The sequence below is a fragment of the Mobula birostris genome, chromosome 1 (assembly GCF_030028105.1).
Source record: "Mobula birostris isolate sMobBir1 chromosome 1, sMobBir1.hap1, whole genome shotgun sequence".
Lineage (NCBI taxonomy): Eukaryota > Metazoa > Chordata > Chondrichthyes > Myliobatiformes > Myliobatidae > Mobula > Mobula birostris.
Genome location: NC_092370.1, coordinates 183,894,331 through 183,916,227, shown reverse-complemented (window position 1 = coordinate 183,916,227; position 21,897 = coordinate 183,894,331). Strand labels below are relative to the sequence as shown.

The window sequence follows — 21,897 nt, the reverse complement described above, 5'->3', positions numbered from 1 at the left end:
GGCTTTCAACCAACCCTCAAGTTACCAATTGATAGAAGACCCAGATTTTTATCATCGCAAAACAGTGTGTTTTTCCTCTATGACATCCCTCTAAGACTAATGAGGTAGGCATTCAACAGTGATCATTTTCTCTGAACTTGTTGTAGATGCCAATAGACATTAACATTAACTTTAGAACTCCTACCCTATCTGCAACAATCCGTATAGAAGTTTGGCTGTGACTGGTAGGAATGTCTCACACATATCTCAGCTTTGTTCCTTATAATGATCTTTTACGAGGGAGTTTTTCACATCCCAGATTTTCTCAAGTTACAGAAAGCATCTGATTTTATTTTAATTTGCATTATCCAAGCCTTTATGCTTACTTTTTGAAAGTTGATCCCTGAACTAAACAGCAGCAAACAAACACTTTAAACCAATTTTAAATTAAAAGTTTCAACTACATTTTAATAATGTAGGGGAACATTTTGGGATTGAAATGGCATGACTTAAACATTTTTATCTGATTCTAGATGTGAAGTGATTCTATTGTAAAAAGCTTGGGATTTGAATCTTGTCAAGCTGTCTTTAAATGTTCTCCTGCACAACCCAGGAAGATTTTCCTTGAACTGATATATTTATATAGTGGTTATGCTTTTCTTGATTTGATTATACTAACTAACTGCTGTAAATTGAGGTGAATGCATTGAGCTTATTATGTGATATAAAGCAAACACCAGGGAAAGCAACGTTTTGTCATGTACCTTGCAAATGGAAATTATGTCAAAATTCACAATTTATTAATTTTTTATGGATTAAAATCTTTTAATTTTAAATATGACAAAGTTGATGGCAAATAGAGTTTCAAAATTAGAGTGCTATTATCAAAATTTATGCTTAAAAGTCCTGCTCTGATGGCATTGCAGAATTATTTATACATTGAGTTTACGTGCCACACATTTCATTGTACAGTTTTATCTTGGAAAGTAACATGGCTTCCAGCTATCATCATTTTAACAAAATGGAACTCAAAGTGCTATTTATTTTTGTTTAGATAGAGTGTATTCTGGTTAATTGGGACATATCAGGACCAGTACATTATGGCCCAATTAAGCGACTGCCCCAATTAGCTGAAGTTTTATCAAAATAGTTGAAAAGGGATTAAAAAAAAAGACAAACTACTGTTTAACTGCACGAAATTATGTATTTTAATGAAATACAGAGTAAGTTAGAACTCTACCAATGCTATTACAGTACTACAAAACCATGTATTACGTTCTAATAGTTATTAATAGAAGAGTTTATGCAGTGTACAGTGCTGTGTATGGAATAGCATCTTTGGTGGCTTGTCGTGTCCATTCTGTGGCACTCACTCACCTTTGGTCCCCACCGGACACTCAGTTCTCATCTGTGGCTCCAAGTAGTTGTTTGCACAGTTTGTACTGGGGTGTGTACAGCGGCCGCACCCCAGTACACTATTTTGACAGGCTGGTTAAAGCAGGTGAAGGTAGCCAGTGGACCTCATACCCTTGTGAAATAGGGACATGCCTGTCCTAGCATGTGAAATCAATTCTGGCAGACTGGGCAGGTGAGGTCAACAGTGAGATCTAATGGTTAAGAAAATGGTTCTGTAATGCTTTGTGGAGAGTAGGAGGGCACGATAAGGCACAGAAGTCATGGTTATCCACTGTAACCAAGGAAGACCCCAGTTTCTGACTTCTTCTTGTACCACTGCACCCAGACTTTTGAAGTGAAGAGAGTGGAACTGTCCCAGTGCAATGGCTCTTCCACTTTAAAAACTCTCACACAGGTTTCACCACCATTGTTGGATATGACTGACAATGAACATGCTGCCGTGTACTTTTGATCGACTGTAAACGAATAAATTTAGCGCAGACACCTAATGAACTGCCTTCATACAATGTTTTTGATGATTGCCTCCTCTGAATCTTCATTTTCATTATAACATTCAAGAAGATTGTCTATACTTCCAAATTCTTCATAGGTCTTAACTTGCTGAAGTAGTGAAATTATTTCATTTTCACCCTCGGCCATCTCTGGCATCTCCAAGCCTGAATGCTTGAAACTGCAGTGAGCAAAACAATGTTAATTTGTCTTACTGCTTATTTCTCACCAACTATCAGTGACAAAAATCACTGCTTTTTGAACACAAACACACATCTGATGCACTTAAAACCTGTTAACTCTAAGTACAGTCTAGTGTCTACCGCCACACAAGTTCACGTGACTGACACTAGTTAGAAATTGTTCGGCAACAATCTCCTGTCCCAATTAAGCGGCATAGTGTCCCAAATAAATGAAGGGAATCCCAGCTATTATTTTGATTAATTTTTATTCTTTAAAAATCATCCCAAATAACTGGCTGTCCCAATTAACCAATGGTCCAATTAACTAGAATCCACTGAATATCTATTTTAATTGCAAGAAAAATATGTCACATCTTGATTTACTTTACTCTCTAATGATATATTCTGTGATACTAACATTCAATTCAATAATAAATATTAATATTTTTGCAAAGGCAACATAGAATTTCTATTATTCTTATTCTATTGTGAATTTACTGCAACGTTTGTCACACCGATAATTCGGACCTAACAACCATAATTACAGTTCCTTGCTTTTTATCAGAAGCTGTCAATTTAGTGGAAGGATAAGTAAAGTACTGATATGTGTTTTCTCTGCAAGCTTTCTGTGAGCATTCTATCTCTTCAATTAAACTGGGAAGGTTGTATAACAGAAAGTGACATTATTTTTACAAAAAAGTTTAATTGAAGAAATGTTCTTGATTACATCAATGATGCAAAATTAAAAACATATTTCTACATTTAAAGCATGTAGTGTCCTGGAGTAATACAGCATCGGAACGGGCCCCTCAGCCCAGCTCATCCATGCTAGTCATGATAACCACCAAGCTGGTCCTATTGGTCTGCATTTGGTTGCTATCTCTCTAAATCCCTCCTGTCCATGTACTTATCAAAATGTCTTATAAATGTCTCCATATTACCTCCCTCAACCCCTTCCTCTGGCAGCTCATTCCATACATGCTCTATCTTCTACATGAAGAAGTTGCCCTTTGGGGCATTTGTAAATCTGCCACCTCTGACCTTGAACCTGTATCCTCTAGTTTTTAGTTCAGTTTCCCTGGGGCAATAAAAACAGTGTGCATTCACTCTTTCCATGCCCCCCTAAGGGCACCACATTGATCTTTATATCTCATATAAGATCACCCTGACAAATGAAATGCAGAAAGTAACAAAAATTTGCTCTTAGTGATCTTAGATACGATAACATCTAAGATATGTTTGTGTTTGTTGTTGAAACTGCAGCACACTTGTTGTTTCCAAACAGTGTGCCTAATTTTTACCACTGGACATGCAGTCCCCAACCATGGCAAAAAATCTGCAATTTTATTGCCAGATTCTTGATTCATCAGGGCATGAAAGGAAATGGTGGGTGGGGGTGGGGGGAGTGTGAGGAGAGGAGGGAGATTAGGGCTGAGAGGAAAAATGGATCAGCCATGATGAAATGGCAGAGCAGACTCGATGGGCCAAATGGCCTAATTCTGCTCCTATATCTTTTGGTCTTGTGGTCTTATGATAGCAAGATGACGGGATACCTGGGAATGGTATAGTGGAATCAGTTTGGGGTTGGACGAGTGCTGGTAATGAAGAAAGGACAGATAATCAAAGAGGAAATGTATAAATTGAAACAAAATAATAAGAAAAAATTCAAGTTATGAGAAGAATAAATCAATCTTGAGTACAAAATTAGTGAAAGATACTGGAGTCTGTTGGATCTTAATATATGAGAAAATAAATCGATAAATGGCTCATAAGAAATTTGTTCTGTTTGGCATTCACAGCGTATCAATGAGAAAGATGCCACCATTGGAAACTCACTTAGAATATATTATCCTTTACTCATTAATTGTGGTGGAAAAATAGAATCAAGTAATGACTGTGGAATTTTGAAAAGAAAATGAATGAAATGGTAGATTTTTCTCCTACCATATCAGATCAGGTTTGTCCCGCAATCTTTTAAAAATATAGAAACACAAAAATTGTTGATACGTCCTGTTCTCAGAAGAAAACTGAGAATTGAAAAGAACTAAATCAAGTTCAATGGTGACAGGAAAATGCGGTAGTGCAGAAGGAAAAAAACGAAAAGGAGAAATTAAATGGTCATAGAGTCATACTGTACAGAAACAGGCCCTTCGCCCTAACTGGTCTGTGCTGACTAAGATTCTGATCTAATCTAGTACCATTTGCTTGCATTTAGCACACATCCCACTAAACCTTTCTTATCCATATCCCTGTCCAAATACCTTTCAAATGTTGCTGATATAACTGCCTCTTGCATCTTGTCCATATACTGACCACTCTCTTTGTGAAAAAATTCTCCCTCAAGTTCCAATTAATCTCTCCCTGCTCACCTTAAACTTATGCCCTTTATTACTTGATTCCCCAACCCTGGGGAAAAGACTGTGCCTACTCACCCTAATCTATGTCCCTCATAGTTTAATACATCTCCAGAAGATCACTCCTTATTCTCCTGTGCTCCAACAGAAAAATCACAGCCTGTTCAACATCTCCCCAGAACTCAGTCCTTCAAGTTCCGCCAATACCCTCGTAAATCTTCTGTGTAGTCTTTCCAGCTTAATGTCATCTTTCCTTCAGCAGGGTGACCAAAACTGAACACAATATTCTAAATGCATTCTCACCTATGTATGTGTACACCCCAACTTCCATACACAGTGCCCTGAATGATGAAGGCCAGCATGTCAAAAGCCTTCTTCACTAACTTATCAACCTGGGATGCTGCTTAGAAGGAACCAAATACTGTACTCCTATATCCCTCTGGTCTACAACATTCCCCAGGCCCTATCATTGACTTGAATATCCTACCCCGATCTGTTTTCCCAAAATGCAACACCTCACACTCATCCAAATTAAACTCCATTTGGCATTCCTCAGCCCACCTACTAGCGGATGAAAATTCCTTTTTTTTAAATTCTGGTAAGCATCTTCACTCTCAATGACACCACCTATTTTACTGTTTTACGCTTACTAAGCAAGACTTACACATTCTTATTCAAAGCATTGATGTAGATTCCAGTAGTAATGGGTCTAGCAGCAACCCCTGGGGAGCACCACTAGTCACGGGACTGCAGTCCAAAAAACAACCTTCCGTTATCATCCTGTGGTTCCTACATTGTGTATGCAGAGCCCAGATGCAGGGTTTCCACCCACAGGACTGACAATTCCGTTCCCCCACAATCTTCACTCTAGCAGATAGTTTGTCAGCCCTGTATAAAGCTTGCTTAATTTGCGGAATTCACTGGAAGAAATGAAATTCACAAATCACATTAGCCATACACTTTTGAATCCACTATGGAAATGCATAGTTTATTTTCAATTCTAGAACAACCAACGCATAACTGACCATGGGAAACACACTGTGATTCATGATTAAGGGCAACAACTTTTGGTGATTGCCCTTGTTAATGTTCATATGTCAAACTAAGTGAACTAGGGATCTGAAATCCCTTCCATTGAAAAGGTAGATCAGATGGGTTAGCTGGTATCTGAGATGTGAAATATTTTATCAACAGCATTACTATTCATTAATGTCACCTTAGTTACGTGTGATGGTAATTTTTCAACTGATAATTCTATGCTCTTGTATAGTATTGGCAGATCCAAATTCCTGCAGAGCATGATCAGAGATCCTTCTTTTAGTTCAAGATTATATGATGGCACACGAGGTTGTGACAGACAGTCTAAAAATTAAACATGAGAAATTCTGCAGGTGCTGGAAATCCAAAGCAACACATACAAAATACTGGAGGAATTCAGCAAGTCAGGCAGCATCTATGGAAATGAATAAACAGTCAACGTTTCGGGCCAAGACCCTTCCTCGGGACTAGAAAGGATGAGGGAAGACACTAGAATAAAAAGTGGGGGAAGGGAAGGAGGCTGACTAGGAGGTGATAGATGAAGCCGGGTGGGTAGGAAAGATAAAGGGCTAGAGAAGAAAGAATCTGTTGGGAAGGAGAGTAGACCATAGGAGAAAGAGGAGGGGACCAGGAGGAGGTGAGAAGAGGTAAGAGGCCAGAGTGGGGAAGAAGAGGGGAGGGAAAAGGAAATATTTTTACTGGAAGGAGAAGTTGTACAGGTCGTCTGAAAAACATTGAAAGAAGATCTTTACTTTGTGGCCTGTGCTGCATCTTTTGTTTTTTTTGGTGCAGAAATTGCTCTTTTATGCAACCTTTGGTAATTCAAATAGTGTTGAATAACATTTGGAAAAAACGCTGGCATCAGAATGTGAAGTGATGTAACAATTTGGCCAAAATTATTCATCTACTCATTCTGTTGAGTATTCATGTTTATTTCCCCATTTCCAAATTAGGGCAAATTGAAGCAAAATCCTTTGCAAACAGATTCCTGTCAAATACACTGGCATACTGGTTCTTCCAACTGTAATCATTTAAAATTTTCCCAAATATAGAATGCTTTAATGCAGGTTCTAGTATCTCATGCATTTACTGGTAGTGTTTAACAAAAATCTTCAGCTAACACTAAAGTACCAGCTCCCATTAATTTATTACTGTGTCTAGGTTTTTGCAACATTCATTCTGACGTTTCAGTGGCTGCTTTCTGAGCCATTCTATTCCATCCATCCCAGACAATGAGTTTATAACCTTTAGAAGTTTTTTTTCAGTGCAGTTCAGTTCCCTGGCCAATGTTGTATGTTGGAATCTGCATATTGACCTCATTTAAAAGGAGTTTAAAAGCATAGTATGCAGTTTCCCCCCACATTAACAACACTGAAGCAATGCCTAATGATGTCAAGACCATAAGACACAGGAGCAGAATTAGGCCATTTGGCCCATCGAGTCTGCTTCTCAGTCAAGGCCATGCCAATCATCTTTTATCTTAAAACTCCAGCCAAACGTAAATGAGCAAAGGATGCCCCCATTTCACCAGAAGCAACAAAAGAATATTATTTGTTGCTCATTTTAATTAGTCTGTGTAATAGTATGTAAGGCATTTCTTTGGTATCTCACAAAGCTTAGTTCTTTCTCTTGCTTATATTCATCTAAATATTTGAAATTGGAATTAGTATCCCACAAGAACTCAGAGCACAAATTTTCCGTTTCGTTTGGTCATTTCGATAGACCAAAGGTACTTGGGTCAGTTTCATCAAATAATTAGTACTTCAAAGATAATTCTGATGAAATTTTCCTCAATTTTCAGTGGAGAAAATTTAAATCAGGCCATTGTGATGGGTATCATAAGGTTTAGAAAAAAAACAAATAGTTTAATGCACATCGTCGTGCTAAAATTTAACAGCTAAACATAACTTACATGTAGAATTTCTGTTTTCTAGTTTGTTTCATTACTGAACTATGTGTGGGACACACTCTCCATTCTATGAAACTCTGCAGTGACCTACTTATTTGGCCGCACAATGAAGAATTTAATATTGAATATAAACCTGGTATCAGTACAATAAACTCAAAAGTAAATGTCTGAAATTGACCTCAAAAATGGATCTGGAAAAAAAAATCTCATCAATTTTCAATGGTGACAATTGAAATTAAGCCCAATTTGGGCTATAGAGGATTTCACATCTGTATGCTAAACCTAACTTAATTCCAAAGTTATACGTCTCAAGACTGTTTTTAATTCCGAGCTATGTGCAGGAAACATGGACGATTTTTTTATTATACACTCAGTGGCCACTTTATTAGGTAACTCTTGTACTTAATAAAGTGACCAATGAGTGGATATCTTTGGATTAATTACATCACTGTTACAAAAGTGTCCAGACGTTGGAGAAGTAACAACGTAAAGGACACGACAAGTTCTAAATGCAATGCAAATAAGTTTCAATGAACACTTACAGAATTTAAAACACTGCAATCTAAACTGAACATTCTTGAAGGGGAAACTCATTGAAACATGAGCTTTAACCAAGAAAGCCAATGTTTAGTCTCTTGGCAGAGCCACATACTAGGCAGAGTTAAATCTATGAACGACTATTCAAACCAACTCATGGAAGGGTTTCCTTTCCAAGGAAATACTTGGATAATCTGTCAGAAAGAGCATTAAGGGAGAAATAATTTTTATAGATACACTGTAGAAAGCATTCTTCTAGGGTGCTTCACAACCTGGTATGGAAGTTGTCCTGTCCGAGACCGGAAGAAGCTGCAGAAGATCGTGAACACAGCCCAGCACATCACACAAACCAATCTTCCATCCGTGGACTCACTTTACACCGCACGCTCTCAGGGCAGTGCTGCCAGGATAATCAAGGACACGACCCACCCAGCCAACACACTTTTCACCCCTCTTCCCTTCGGGAGAAGGCTCAGGAGCTTGAAGACTTGTACGGCCAGATTTGGGAACAGCTTCTTTCCAACTGTGATAAGACTGCTGAACGGATCCTGACCCGGATCTGGGCCGTACCCTCCAAATATCCGGACCTGCCTCTCAGTTTTTTGCACTACCTTACTTTCACTTTTCTATTTTCTATTTATGATTTATAATTTAAATTTTTACTATTTATTATTGATTTGTATTCCAGGGAGCGCGAAGCGCAGAATCAAATATCGCTGTGATGATTGTACGCTCTAGTATGAATTGTTTGGCGACAATAAAGTAAAATAGAAATATTCATAATACAATAAAATATTGAGGGCACTGGGGGTGATCTCAGGCATCAGAAAATTTTTTTGTCTCATCCCAGGTGACATAGACTTGCTAGGTTAAACCACAAAAGCCAGTATCCGAACTTCGAAGTGGAAGTAAAATTATTATCAATGTATGTGTATGTAACATTATACTACCTTGAGATTCATTTTCTTACAGGAATTTACAAGATATTAAAGAAATAAATACAATAGAATTTATGGGAAAACTACATAAACAAAAACTGGCAAACAAGCAATGTACAAAAGAAAGCAAGTTGTGCAAATAATAAAAAAAAAGTAATACCGGGAACATGAGTTGTAGAGTCCTTGAAAGTGAGTTTATAGGTTGAGGAGTCAGGTCAGCATTAAGGTGAGTGAAGTTATCCACACCGGTTCAGGAGCCTGACGGCTGTGGGTAATAACTGTTCCTGAACCTGGTGGTGTGGGGCCTAAGGGTTCTGTACATCTTGCCCAATGGTAGTAGGTGAGAAGAGATCATGGTCTGGATGGTGATGGTCCTTGATGAAGGATGCTGCTTCATGATGATATGCACCAGAAGGAGTGGCAGAATTTATTACTGAGCCAACAGGGAACTCATTGGTTATGCCTTTCTTAAAATTGCACCCATGTTTATAAAACTATTAATTGAAAAGTGCTACAATAAAGTAAACAAAGTTCAAAGGAAGTTCAGTTAGAATTAACTTAAGAAATATATGACATCACCTCGAAAAAAATGTATTTCAAAATGATTTTGTTTTTCTTCTCTCTTCTTAAGCCCTTCCACAAGTAATAACATTCCTTTAATGAGAGTGGTACAATCTGTTAAACACACAAAGAGGAGGAGTAGCACTGTACTGAAGGAGGGCTGGATGGTTCACTTCACCAGCAAGGACAATCTGGTAAGAATATTATTGATGTAGACCAGCCAGATATTTGACATTTCATCTGTACACCTTTGTGAAGGTGCAAATGGATGGCAAGTTTAGTGTTGCTGCAAACTGATATCTATCTATCTCTCTCTCTCCCCCCTCCCCTCCCTCCCTCCCTCTCCCTTTCTCCCTATCTCCGTATCTCTATCTCTCTCTCCTGTCCATAATTCTGCTGGTGTTTACAGCAGCAGAGTAGGTCCTCCATCTGTAGCAGTGTTCAGGGTTCCTTTACCATATCAGTAGTTTGGTTTTCACTCCTGTCAATCATGAGGAGTGAAAACCAAACTACTGATATGGTAAAGGAACCCTGAAGTACCGGGTGGAGACTCAGGAATACTGTTGCACACAGATGTAAAAGGGTTCCCCGTTGCTGTTTCCATAACAATTTTGTATTACTAGTCAAGGTTGTTAGCCTGAACCTGGAGGACCGGTGGACCACTCTTAGTCTGGCTTCTACCCTTTGATCTATTTGGCATAGGTGATCGTACCAAGAGCCAAAACACAAAGCCATGATTCAGGCCAACATAGCTCTCTAAGTCAATGAGACACACAAACCTCCAAACCACAACAAGGTTAGGATCCTCTTGGTACTTACTGTATATTTTTCTAGGAAGTATTCAGCTTGAGAAGAGAAATATATACTTCCATGTAGAAGGTAATCCAAAGTCATTTGGGTTTTCCACTGTGTGGAATGCAATTCCTTTAATCCTAAAAGTAATTCCGCTGTCAGAGTTCTTTTGACAGTGCTACATACTGTCTCTGAGCTTCTAAGCTGATTTGATGGGGAAGAAATTCTACAGCTTGTCAAATATTAATATCAACTGGGTCTGCCTGGAACCAGAACGGAGACTGGAAATTATAGTCTGGAATCAATCTGTGTTCTTAGTTTTGGGATTGTTTGATGCCCATTTAATTAGCAAGCAAAGTAGGATTGGAAAAGCAAATTTAGTGATGGGACTGATACAAGAAGTAGAAGAATACACTCCTTATTCAGAAACTGTGTACCAAACAAAGACCAGGAATTGTGTTTGCAAATAGCTTTTAAAGCAACATGGTGAATGGACAGGTTGGAGCCTGCTGGAGATGTCACAGGCTTAATAAGCAAGCTCAGTGAATGTGGATTTTCAGAACTTGTTGATAAATTTATTCCTCCTGCTTTTCACTTTACATAATCGACATCCAGCCATGGAGACAAGAGACTGAAGATGGTGAAATCCAGAAAAAAATAAACTGCTGGAAGAAATCAGTGGGTCAAGCAGCTTCTGTGAAGGCAAAGGGCTGCATAACATTTCGGGTCAAGAGTCTGAATCAGGACCAGCCCTAATACAGGGTTTGGGCCCAGAACTTCAACTATTCCTTTGTTTCACCATCCAGCTATTAACTGTCCTGTTATTTTCAAAAATATTATTAAACCTGCACATTATTTAATCATTAAATTATAGTAATTGTTTAGCAATATCATAATTAGTACAATACCATTCAATTTCTCTGATCCAGGACAGAAGTGACTTGTGCCAGTCTCTCTTATCTTCAGATAGTTAGAAAAATTTCCAAGTGCCATGTTTCGGTATTTTTTCCATTTTCCTTTCTGATTTGTTTTTCCTGTCGCATTATTTGAGTCATCCTCTTCCTCTGTCATTTTCACATTTTCAATTCTGCCATGGGATTCAGACGGTGCTGCTAGGGAAACATTTAATGTCCATTCCTATAACTGTGTGACATTGTCAAAGGCCAGGTACTTTACTTACTTACTTGGACCCTTAGCTCCTAAGCGGAGCATGGGTCATCGATGACCTCCCATCTCCATAGTTCTCTGAAGTCAATGGTATGGTTGGAGTTCATCAATGTTTCTGTAATCGATTGCATCCACTCTACAGGGGATTGGCCTATACAGCTTCACCAGAGTCCCGTTAGCCGGCCTTACCTGTTTCCACCTCTCACGACTGGGACATAAAGTTGGACTTGGAAAGGCAAAGCCCAAATAAGAATGCCTTACTATGCTGGGTCCCAAATCACACATGAGTCAGATTTTCCCTGAAGGATACCATTGAACTAAAGGGGTTTCTATAATTCAAAATTATTTTGGTGACTGAATTTACATTCCCCTGCTTCTTAAGTAGACTTGAACTCCTATCTCTTGATCAAAAGTTCAGTTTAGCACCCTATTTCCCGTACTGGGTTTAGCACTTTACCTCTACCTGTATGGTTCTGCCTTTCATTCCTCAATCCTTAAATCCCTTTGGTTATTTATTTTATATTCATCCTGTTGTTCATTCGTGTACTATGCAAAAATTAAATCATACTTGTAGCAAGCTACTGCGCAAGATATCTTAAGCTACAAGATGAAGAAAAGTCTGCAGCAAACCCAGCCACCTACGGATAAATCTGACACAGTTCAGTTCCAAAACTGAATAATTATTCTGTGCATTGTATGTTGAAATGCATGTTGAATTGTTTTAAATTTCTCATGTTCCCAGTCAATGTATCCATTATATTATGGCTTTTCTCTTTCTACAATTTCAAGCATATGGTTAAGTTGCAAAGTGCAAATGTCTTCCATAGATAATGTAAATGAGTTGAATGCTTTTCTCTATAAGTTTACCCAGTTCAAACACGTCTCTTGCCACAGACAGTGTATTTTGTACATTCACCCAAAATGCAATCGATGTTTTTAAGCAGCAACAGAAAAACATTGTAGAATTCAAGGGAAAAACATTCAAACATTTAAACTTGATACAACTGTCAGAGACAGTGCATCTGCTATCCATTAGTCAGCAAGAAATTCGAGTATAAACTTCTGATCATTAGAAAGGTGCAGACACAGAGTGTGAGAGAGGCTTTCCTATTTTCACTGCATTAAAATCATTACAGTTCAAGTACACAGAAGGGATTTGGATCTCTGCCTCTTGTGCAGTTAATAGCAATGATTTGTTGTCAGATTTGACAGAATTTCCTACAACTTCTGTGGGAATAACCACACCAGTGATGAAATTCACCATCACCATTCCCCTTTGATGTTAGAGAGGATGTCACACTCTAATCAGTTATTACCTTGCATTTAATATTTCAAGCATATATATTTAAGTTTTTCACCTATGTGACTGTAGGAAAAGCCAGCAAATCTGTTTAAGTTTTATCATAGCTCCTGCTTTTGAAAGGTTGGGAACTAATAAGTCTAAATATTTTCAATATAAATGACATCGTCTCTGTTATTTTTTTCCTTCTGCATTTTTGACTTGCAAAGCTGATCAAAAAGTACATATGAGTATCTTGGCAAATAATTAGAACTACATATTGCACATTAAACTTGAACAATCTATTTTATACATTTGTAGTTCCAGAAGATGGTGCCTGCGAGCTACCCTGTGCCTGGTGTGCTATGTTCTTTATTAACACACATACTCTTTCTAAGCTTTCTCAGTTTAGATTCGAAAACATTTATGTGGTATATCCATGACAGCCTAGTTTCACTGCAGTCTGCAACATACTTTCATTGTACTGGTAACTAAGAAATGCACTTTATACAAATTCACTGCTCAGATTAAGAAAAGTACTAAAATAATTCTAAGCATGGGTAGTTATAAATTAGGCATTACTATTTTTTTAACCTTAGGTGATAATATCCTGGAAGTATAATTAGCATATGGAATATTGTTCATAAAACTTAATTGTTTTTTTTTCAAAATGCTAATTTTAAACCAACTATCTTGTCAACATGATTTCTTGACACTGTGACGTTAGTAATCTGTGTTCATAGTAACAAAAAGCTAAAGCCGAGAAATAGAATTAAAATAATGTAGAGAACAGAGGAAAGAGGGAAAATATTTGAAAGTATACATAAAATAGAACAGGATGTGTGTATAAAGAAGATTGTAAGTGAGCCAACTTTGGGAACAGAGAGGAAAGAGAAATACAATCTGTTTTAGGTTTTTTTATTATTATAATATGACTCTTCAGTGTGGTATTGTCCAATTTGCATCAGTCTCTTAGCATTATCCTGTCTCGAGAGATTTACCATAATATCGATAAAACCTTTTTGGGCACTTAGCATAAAAACCTCTGCAATACTGTATAAACACCTCCGCCTGTGGCACTGACATTTATTCAGCACAGAAGGCTTTTATTGCCTAATACCGGTACATAAATGATGCCACCATTTAAATGTGCTATTCACTGTTCTTTTAAGAATTTTCTAACATTGAAGTGTGTTTTATCCTATAGAGAAAAAGACACTATTGGAGACTAGACAGTAAATGTATCACCCTCTTTCAGAATGATACAGGAAGCAAATATTACAAGGTAAAGGTTTCGTTACTTGATTTTCTCAGTCAGACATTAACACTGAATAAATAATCTAAAATGATGCAAGCTAAATGTCAGTGAAAAGTTCCGGTTGAACTCTTGCTTTTATTCCAGTTTATTCCAGATGATCATTTAAAGCATCTTGGGGTAGTTTAATAAGGATTAAATTTTAAAATAGTTACAGAAGTAAGCAAATCAAATTAACTTTTTTTTACATAGAATATCTACATCTGTACATCTACATTTAAAACATGAGTAATATGTAGGTTCCATACTGATCCACTTTGACTACAAAGGCAAAAGAAGATGCTTGTGATTTTTTAATAGCACTAAGCTAAACACTGAAGAACAACAGAAATAAGTATTGCAACTTTATTGAGCTACTGTCTGAAATATTTTAAAATGTGTTTCAAGAATTCTGCATAGCAGAAAATAGTAGTGCCCCCAAATATTATTTGTGGTTAACAAAAAAGCTACAACACATTTAAAGCCTTATTTTTTGTAAACAGAGGTGCTCAGCCCCAATTTACACTGCTCTTGTTGTAGTCTGTCAGTCTCGGAGGGCAACATGCTGTGATTCATAATTTAAGTCACTTTGACATGTAGAGGAATTATGTCATCATGGCACATTTCTGCCTGTGATTGACAGGTGGCATTGTAGACCTTGTGCTAACAGACGGTAAGTATCAATTTGTTAAAGTTAAAGGTTAACCAGTTACAAGTTTAAAATTAGCTTCACAATTCCTTTTTGAAATGTAGTTCAAGCTACTGCGTTACTCATTTAAAAATATTGAGGCAGGCAGCTTTGGATTCCATTAAACGATGGAAACAACAATGTATCAATCAAGATATTCCTTTATACTAAACAGCATAATAATATTGCATGTATATGTTGATTTAAACCTGTGAAAAATATTTTGATGCATATGTTATATTCCAACATGTACACCTAATGTCATTCAAATGACAAAATAATGGGATATGACCAACTAATCTTAACACAGTGAGGGGAAAATTTGAAATGGGCTTCTATTAAGGTGGTTATCCTGTGAGATGTTTCTTTCTGGGGGGGGAATCCAAAGGATTATTTATTTTTCATACTGCAGTGAGCTGCATTGTAGGTATTACTTGGTGGCAGCAATTACAAGGTGCTAAACTGTGTTGGTTAGCCACAAATGGAAGGATGGTTACTTGAGCTGGAATGTCAAGAAGGTTGAAACAATTGGCCTCTGTATTACTGGGCTGACTGAAAAAAGGCTTCCCTAGTATAACCACTGATTAAAAACATGCATGCTCATTACAGTGGAAGGAGGAGAAACAATTCTTTTTATAAAATGCAACAATCTGATCTAGTTTTTATCTACACACAATCTTTGAATCTGAACATGAAACCAAGGTAACAGTTTACTTAATTTATTGTGCCGGCAATTAAAGGTCATTTATGAATGTACTTTAATTGCAGGAAATTCCACTATCTGAAATTTTATCTCTGGAACCTGGAAAGAACTTCGACTTAGTACCTGCTGGAGCCAATGCTCATTGCTTTGAAATTACTACTGCAAGTGTAGTCTATTTTGTTGGTGAAAATCTGACAAATGATTTGAGTACACAAAAAAACAACAGCCTGGTGTCAGGTGGCACAGGCTTGGATGTTGCCCAGTCATGGGAGCTAGCTATCCAACATGCCTTGATGCCTGTCATTCCGAAAGGTTCATCTGCGGGATCAGTGCACAGCCTACACAGTAAGTTAAATGCCTGAAATTATCAAATACTTTCTGAAGTGTACTCCTTACCTTTGTATATTTATATAAAATGCACTGTAAGTGTTAAGTTATTTAAGTAGATCACATGGGGAGCCAGGGAGAGCAAGCTAAGTGGATTAAAAAAATTGGTTCGATGGTAGGAAGCAGAGTGTGATAGTCGAAGGTTGTTTTTTGTTTTTCTCATTGACGGCCTGTGATCAGTGGTGAGCCACAGGGATTGGCACTCGTCCTTATTTCAAAACAATTTGAATAAGAATGTTTCGAGGCATGGTTAGTAAGTTTGCAGGTGACAATGAAAGTGGTATTCTAGGCAATAAGGAAGGTTATCAAAGTTTACAAAGGGATCTTGATTAGATAGGTAAGTGGGCTGAGAAATGGCATATGGCATGCAATCTAGACAAGTTTGAGGTGTTGCATTTTGGCAAGTCAGAACTGGGTAGGATTTTCACAGTGAACAATACTGCCATGTAAAGTGTTAAAGAACAGAGTGACTTAGAAATACAGGTACATAATTCCCTGAAAGTGGCATCACAGACGTTCAGGGTGGAGAGGAAGGCCTTTGCCATACTGGCTTTCATGAGTCAGGACATATAGGAGTTTGGATGTTGTGTTGCAGTTGTATAAGACACTGGTGAGATCACACTTGGAGTTTTGGTTACTCTGTTCGGAAAGATGCCATTAAGTTGGATACAGTGTAAAAAAGATTTATGGAAATATTGCTAGAACTTGAGGGCATTAATTGCAGGGAGAGGTTGGGTACACAAAGATTTTATTCTTTTAAGTGGAGGAGATTGAGGAGTGAAGATAGAATTAGAATATTTAAATCTTACAAACATCCCACAACATGAGGGAGTAAAAATCGTCGCATTATGACTCTGATGCAATGTACATACTGTTACGTACCCCGTAACTGGGTTGCCAAACCAGCAGAAATGGATCACTCATTTGGAGTCTGGATTACTAGAACTAAGAAAGTTTTATTAAAGAAACAAGCAACACAGTAATCGAAAGGATAATAAATGCAACAGTTCAGCAATGATAAACACACATGTGCACAGAATTAAGCTAACAGCATCAATCAAGCTCTATCGTTGTCTAGGGGTAAATGACCAAATTTCAAAGTGACACAAAAGTTCAGTCCAATTTAGTTCAGTTCGCAGTAATCGTTGCCATGGCGATGGACAACGTGGGGGGAGAGAGAGAGAGAACGGGAACGACTGATCATTCAGACACGGCTTCCACTCACAGACCGGTGATATGGCTCACAAACAGCTTCCGGGCAGGTCCTTGGTGATGTCACCTGAGGTCACCGACTGTGACCCCTCCTCCAGATGCGGTCGATCCTCTGCAGTGAACCCGGCACCCAAGCGAGGGTGGACACACACCGGGTTCCCGCTGATCGTACCTTTCCACCCTGTGCGTTTAAGGCTGATCCCCCGATCAGCCGTCCAAGAGCTTCTCACCGACTTGTGAGAGGCGCACCGCTTCCAGGGTCTCGTTACCTCGGGTGTCGTGTGTGTCCTGCCTTAGCGAACCTGTCCCTTTTTATCCCCCTACTGGGGTATCGCCTGTCCATCACTTGAAACAGTTCAGGGTTCAAAGGGGGAGCCGATCTTGGCAATACCCAGACTGATGGCTCCTTCATTAACATCTCCACATGCTGCTTCATTGTTCCTTATCTCTTCCTCCCCCTGAGGACAGGTGGCAGACCAACTGCTGATCACACAGGACAGCTAACATCTATGTGTATTCTCGTCACAATACATGTGAGTGTATAAGTCTAACTGCTTGTAGAAAGAAGCTGTCCCGTAACTTGTTGGTCCTGGGTTTAATGCTGTGGTAGCGTTTGCCAGACAGAAGCAGCTGAAACAGTTTATAGTTGGGGTGACTGGTATCCCCGGTGATCTTCCAGGCCTTCTTTCTGCACCTGCAGTTATAAATGTCTTCAATGGAGGGAAGTTCACATCCATAGAATCACTGGGCTGTCATACCAATCTCTGCAGTGCCCAATAATCAACATTGGTGCAGTTCCTGACCAGGCAGTGATACAGCCAGTCAGTATGCTTTCAATTGTGCCCCTGTAGAAGGTCTTGGGAATTTGGGGGCCCATGCTGAACCTCTTCAGTCGCCTGAGGTGGAAGAGATGCTTTCGTGCTTTTCTTGCCACAAAACCAGTGTGTGCAGTTACAGAGGTATATAAAATCATGAGGGGCACAGACAGGCTGGATGCACCAAGTTTTTTTTCCAGAAAAGGGAATCAAAACCTTGATGACCTAGGTTTAAGGTGGGAGGGGTAAGATTTAAGAGAGACCTGAGAGGCAACTTCTTCACACAAAGGACAGTTCACAAATGGAGGAGGAAGTGGTTGAGGCAGGTACAGTTGAGAGATATTTGGACAGGTACGTGGATAGGAAAGGTTTGGAGGATATGGGACAAACGCAGGAAAAGGAGACTAGCTTCAATGGGCATTTTGATTGCATGGACAAGATGGATCAGGAAGCCTGTTTCTGTGTTGTATTGCTTTATAACTCTGTAACTCTATATTGATGATTTGATTGGAAATAATTCTAAGATTTGTATGTTATCATTCCTGAGGCCACACAAAGCAGTTTCACCTAGACATCAAATAGACATTGGCTATGATAATAGAAAACTTGTATTCATCGTCATATTGTTCATTAGAAATATGGTCAAACTTTTCATTTCAAATCAGTATTTGAACAACAGTTTCAACATCTAGCCAAGAGAATGAAAATATAGTGTAAATCCAATGTTGGGGTGCAGTCTCCCCTATTGATTTAGCTTTTACCAATGCACTGGAGAGCTTTATTTGCATTTCATAACCACTATGTAGTTTGACATCTGATTTGGACTGTTTTTAAACCCTAAATCAAGTCACAGCAATATTAAATGAAGTTCAAATGAATGGGATTTGCAATCCAAATCTTCCTTGCTGGATGTAAATATTAAAAAAAACACTTTTTTTTCTTATAATCACCTTCATACCGATATTTACTCAAATCTTCAGGAGACCAAGTAAATTTTGTATCAGTATTGCTCAGGTTCTAGTGTGAACGTATGTTCAAACCTGTAAGATTAACTATAGATTAAAAAATTGAATATTTGGAACTCTTGGTTGGAGGTTCCTAGGATGTGACCAGCAGATCTGGTTTGGAGCAGTCATTTTTTGTGGTAGTATTTGCAAATAGAACTGAATGGCAGGTTTGTACCTCTGGCCAGGTAGTGTGAATGATGAGATGAAAGAAAATACTTACTCGGGGTACATGCTTTCATTGTATGAATTTCTTAATATAGTCAACCTGCAATAAAGTAACTATAACAGGTTGTGTTTAACTCATTGGAACAGATCTATTTTAAAAGTATTACGTTGCCAGCTTGCTTCTCCTTTTGTTACACAATTAAGTGGAAGAAGCTGACCCAATAGATAATAATAATACCTGTGCCCAAGAAGAACGTGGTAACCTGCCTCAGTGACTATTGTCTGGTTGCACTTACATCCATTGTGATGAAGAGCTTTGGGAAGTTGGTATTGAAGCATATCAACTCCTGCCTACTGTCACAACAGGTCGATGGCAGATGCCATTTCATTGGGTTCAACCGTGGAACATCTGGACAGTGAAAATGCATACAGCAGGATGCTCTCTGTTGACTACAGCTCTGCATTCATCACAACCATTCCCTCAAAAGCTCCAAGACCTAGGCCTCAATACCTCCTTGACCTAGGCCTCAATACATCCTTGTGCAAGTGGATTCTCAATTTCATCACCCACAGACCCGACTTATTTTGTATTAGCAACAATGTCTACTCGATAATCACCATCAGCACAGCTACACCACAGTGCTGTGCGCTTAGCCCCCGCTCTACTCAGTTTTTACTTATGACTGAGGCTAACCGCAGCTCCAGTGCTATATTTAAGATTGCTAATGACACGACTGTTGTTGGCTGAAGCAAGGGTGGTGACCAATCAACAGACTGAATCAGAGGGGATAGTTTCACTCACCCTAACAATGAACTGATTCCACAACCTATGGACTCTACAAGTCAGGTTCTCAATAATTATTATGTATTTATGTATTAATATTAAGTTCAAATTCAATTGTCATTCAACCACACACATGTATGCAGCTAAACCTGCGGAGCAGTTTCGATGGGCCAAATGAACTAATCCTGCTCCTATATCCTATGGTCTAAATGAAACAGCGTTCCTCTGAGGCCAAGGTGGAAAACACCATACCTACAGTCACACATGGCACATATAGATATGATAGCACTTAACAGTCATCAAGTATATTAGCACAAGTCCCTAAGTGGCATGGTCTGAGGATTGATGGTACATGGAATATTGTCCTGGAGCCACGCTTCTTCAAGGACAAGCACGCGACAGTTGCTCATCTCCTGCAGCGGCAGGCAAAGGCAATCCAGCTTGTCTTCCGGGAGCAAAAACTGAAGAGCAGCACTGATGGAAGAGGCCAGCCTCCAACCCAGCACGGATTTCAGCATGCCACCGTGTCTCTGTTCTCTCCAACCCAGCACGGATTACAGCATGCCACCGCGTCTCTGTTCCCTCCAAACCAGCACGGATTACACCGTGCCACCGCGTCTCTGTGCCCTCCAACCCAGCACGGATTACACCGTGCCACCGCGTCTCTGTGCCCTCCAACCCAGCACGGATTACAGCGTGCCACCGCGTCTCTGTTCCCTCCAAACCAGCACGGATTACACCGTGCCACCGCGTCTCTGTGCCCTCCAACCCAGCACGGATTACAGCGTGCCACCGCGTCTCTGTGCCCTCCAACCCAGCACAGATTACAGCGTGCCACCGCGTCTCTGTTCTCTCCAACCCAACACGGATTTCAGCGTGCCACCGTGTCTCTGTGCCCTGCAACCCAGCACGGATTACAGCGTGCCACCGCGTCTCTGTTCTCTCCAACCCAACACGGATTTCAGCGTGCCACTGCATCTCTGTTCCCTCCAACCCAGCGCAGATTACAGCATGTCACCGTGTCGCTGTTCTCTCCAACCCAGCGCGGATTACAGCGTGCCACCGCGTCGCTGTTCTCTCCCATACCTCCTCCGGGTGGCTGTAACAGGTGATGCCACAGCATGAGGGCTTGCTCCACACGACAACTGAGGCCACACAGCTCCCCCTCCGTCTCACCTGTGAACCGGACTCGCAGTATTTTATATTTCTGATCTCCAACAGGGTTTATTTATTTATTTTATTTCTTCTCCTTCTGTATTTGCACAATTTTTTTGTCATTTGCACAATGGTTGTTTAAGTGTTTTCGTTTCTGTGTAGTTTTCTGTTGATTCTGTTGGGTTTCTTTGTATTTATTGTGAATGTCCACAAGAAAATGAATCTCACGGTGACATATATGTACTTGGATAATAAATTTATGTTGAGCTTTAAACAATTGGAAATTATTATAGATGCCGGAAACCATACATAAAATATTTAAATCAGGCTTCACCTGTGGATAGAGAAACAGTTAATGTTGAATCATTGTTTGTCCTTGCACAGGTTTTGCGTAGCATGCTGAATACTTCCTTCATTTTTTCATTAAGTTATTATGAATACTACAGAAACAGTAAAATTATTTCATGACAGTAAACTCAGTTTTATTTTCTTTTGACAGGAGATGTGTCTATCAGTATCTCAGTGTCAAATAGTGAGATCCAGGAAAATGTGGTAAGTTGTGTTTGTAGAGAAAAAAAATTTACTCTTCACCACAGTAATAAATACTCATGGTTGCCCAACTGTGTCGCTGAAATAGTTTTGTTTATTTTAAAAGAAAATAATTCAGGAAGGACCATCAGTGACCTCTTGCAGAATATTGAAAATGGAAATGGATCATTGATAAAATTCATTAAATGATTATTGATGCTTCTTAACCTATAACAGCCTACAAACCTCCCCCCGCCCCATCCCATCGCATTTGCACTGAATGTTTAAAACCTGGGAGTAACGTCTTTTGAAAAACTGCAAGTTTAAATCATTCAGTACAGATGGGTTATTTCTCAGGTATGTCTCAGGAACTAGGAAGTAAATAAACCAAATAAGTCATGCAGATCCTTTCCAAAGTCTTGATATCCTTGCTAAAGTGTGGTCCCTAACAATGTGTGCAACACCCTAGCAGGGGTGGAGGCTTTTATATAGATTTAGTACCCTGACTTGCTTGCTTT

At 39.1% G+C, this 21,897-nt stretch overlaps 1 protein-coding gene across 4 annotated transcripts in view; it reads left to right on the top strand.

Annotated features, from left to right (window-relative positions):
- The window catches only part of prkd1 (protein kinase D1), a 312,643-nt gene that overhangs the window by 268,841 nt on the left and 21,905 nt on the right, over nucleotides 1-21,897 (top strand). For all 4 annotated transcript variants that reach the window (XR_011887053.1, XM_072267142.1, XM_072267153.1 and 1 more), the window contains 4 exons: nucleotides 9,474-9,597; nucleotides 13,849-13,926; nucleotides 15,392-15,671; nucleotides 21,351-21,403. Coding sequence is in view for 3 of the 4 variants with exons in the window: in XM_072267142.1 (XP_072123243.1) it covers nucleotides 9,474-9,597; nucleotides 13,849-13,926; nucleotides 15,392-15,671; nucleotides 21,351-21,403 (535 nt within the window). In the remaining variant the exon portion in view is untranslated. The remainder of the gene's footprint in view (nucleotides 1-9,473; nucleotides 9,598-13,848; nucleotides 13,927-15,391; nucleotides 15,672-21,350; nucleotides 21,404-21,897) is intronic.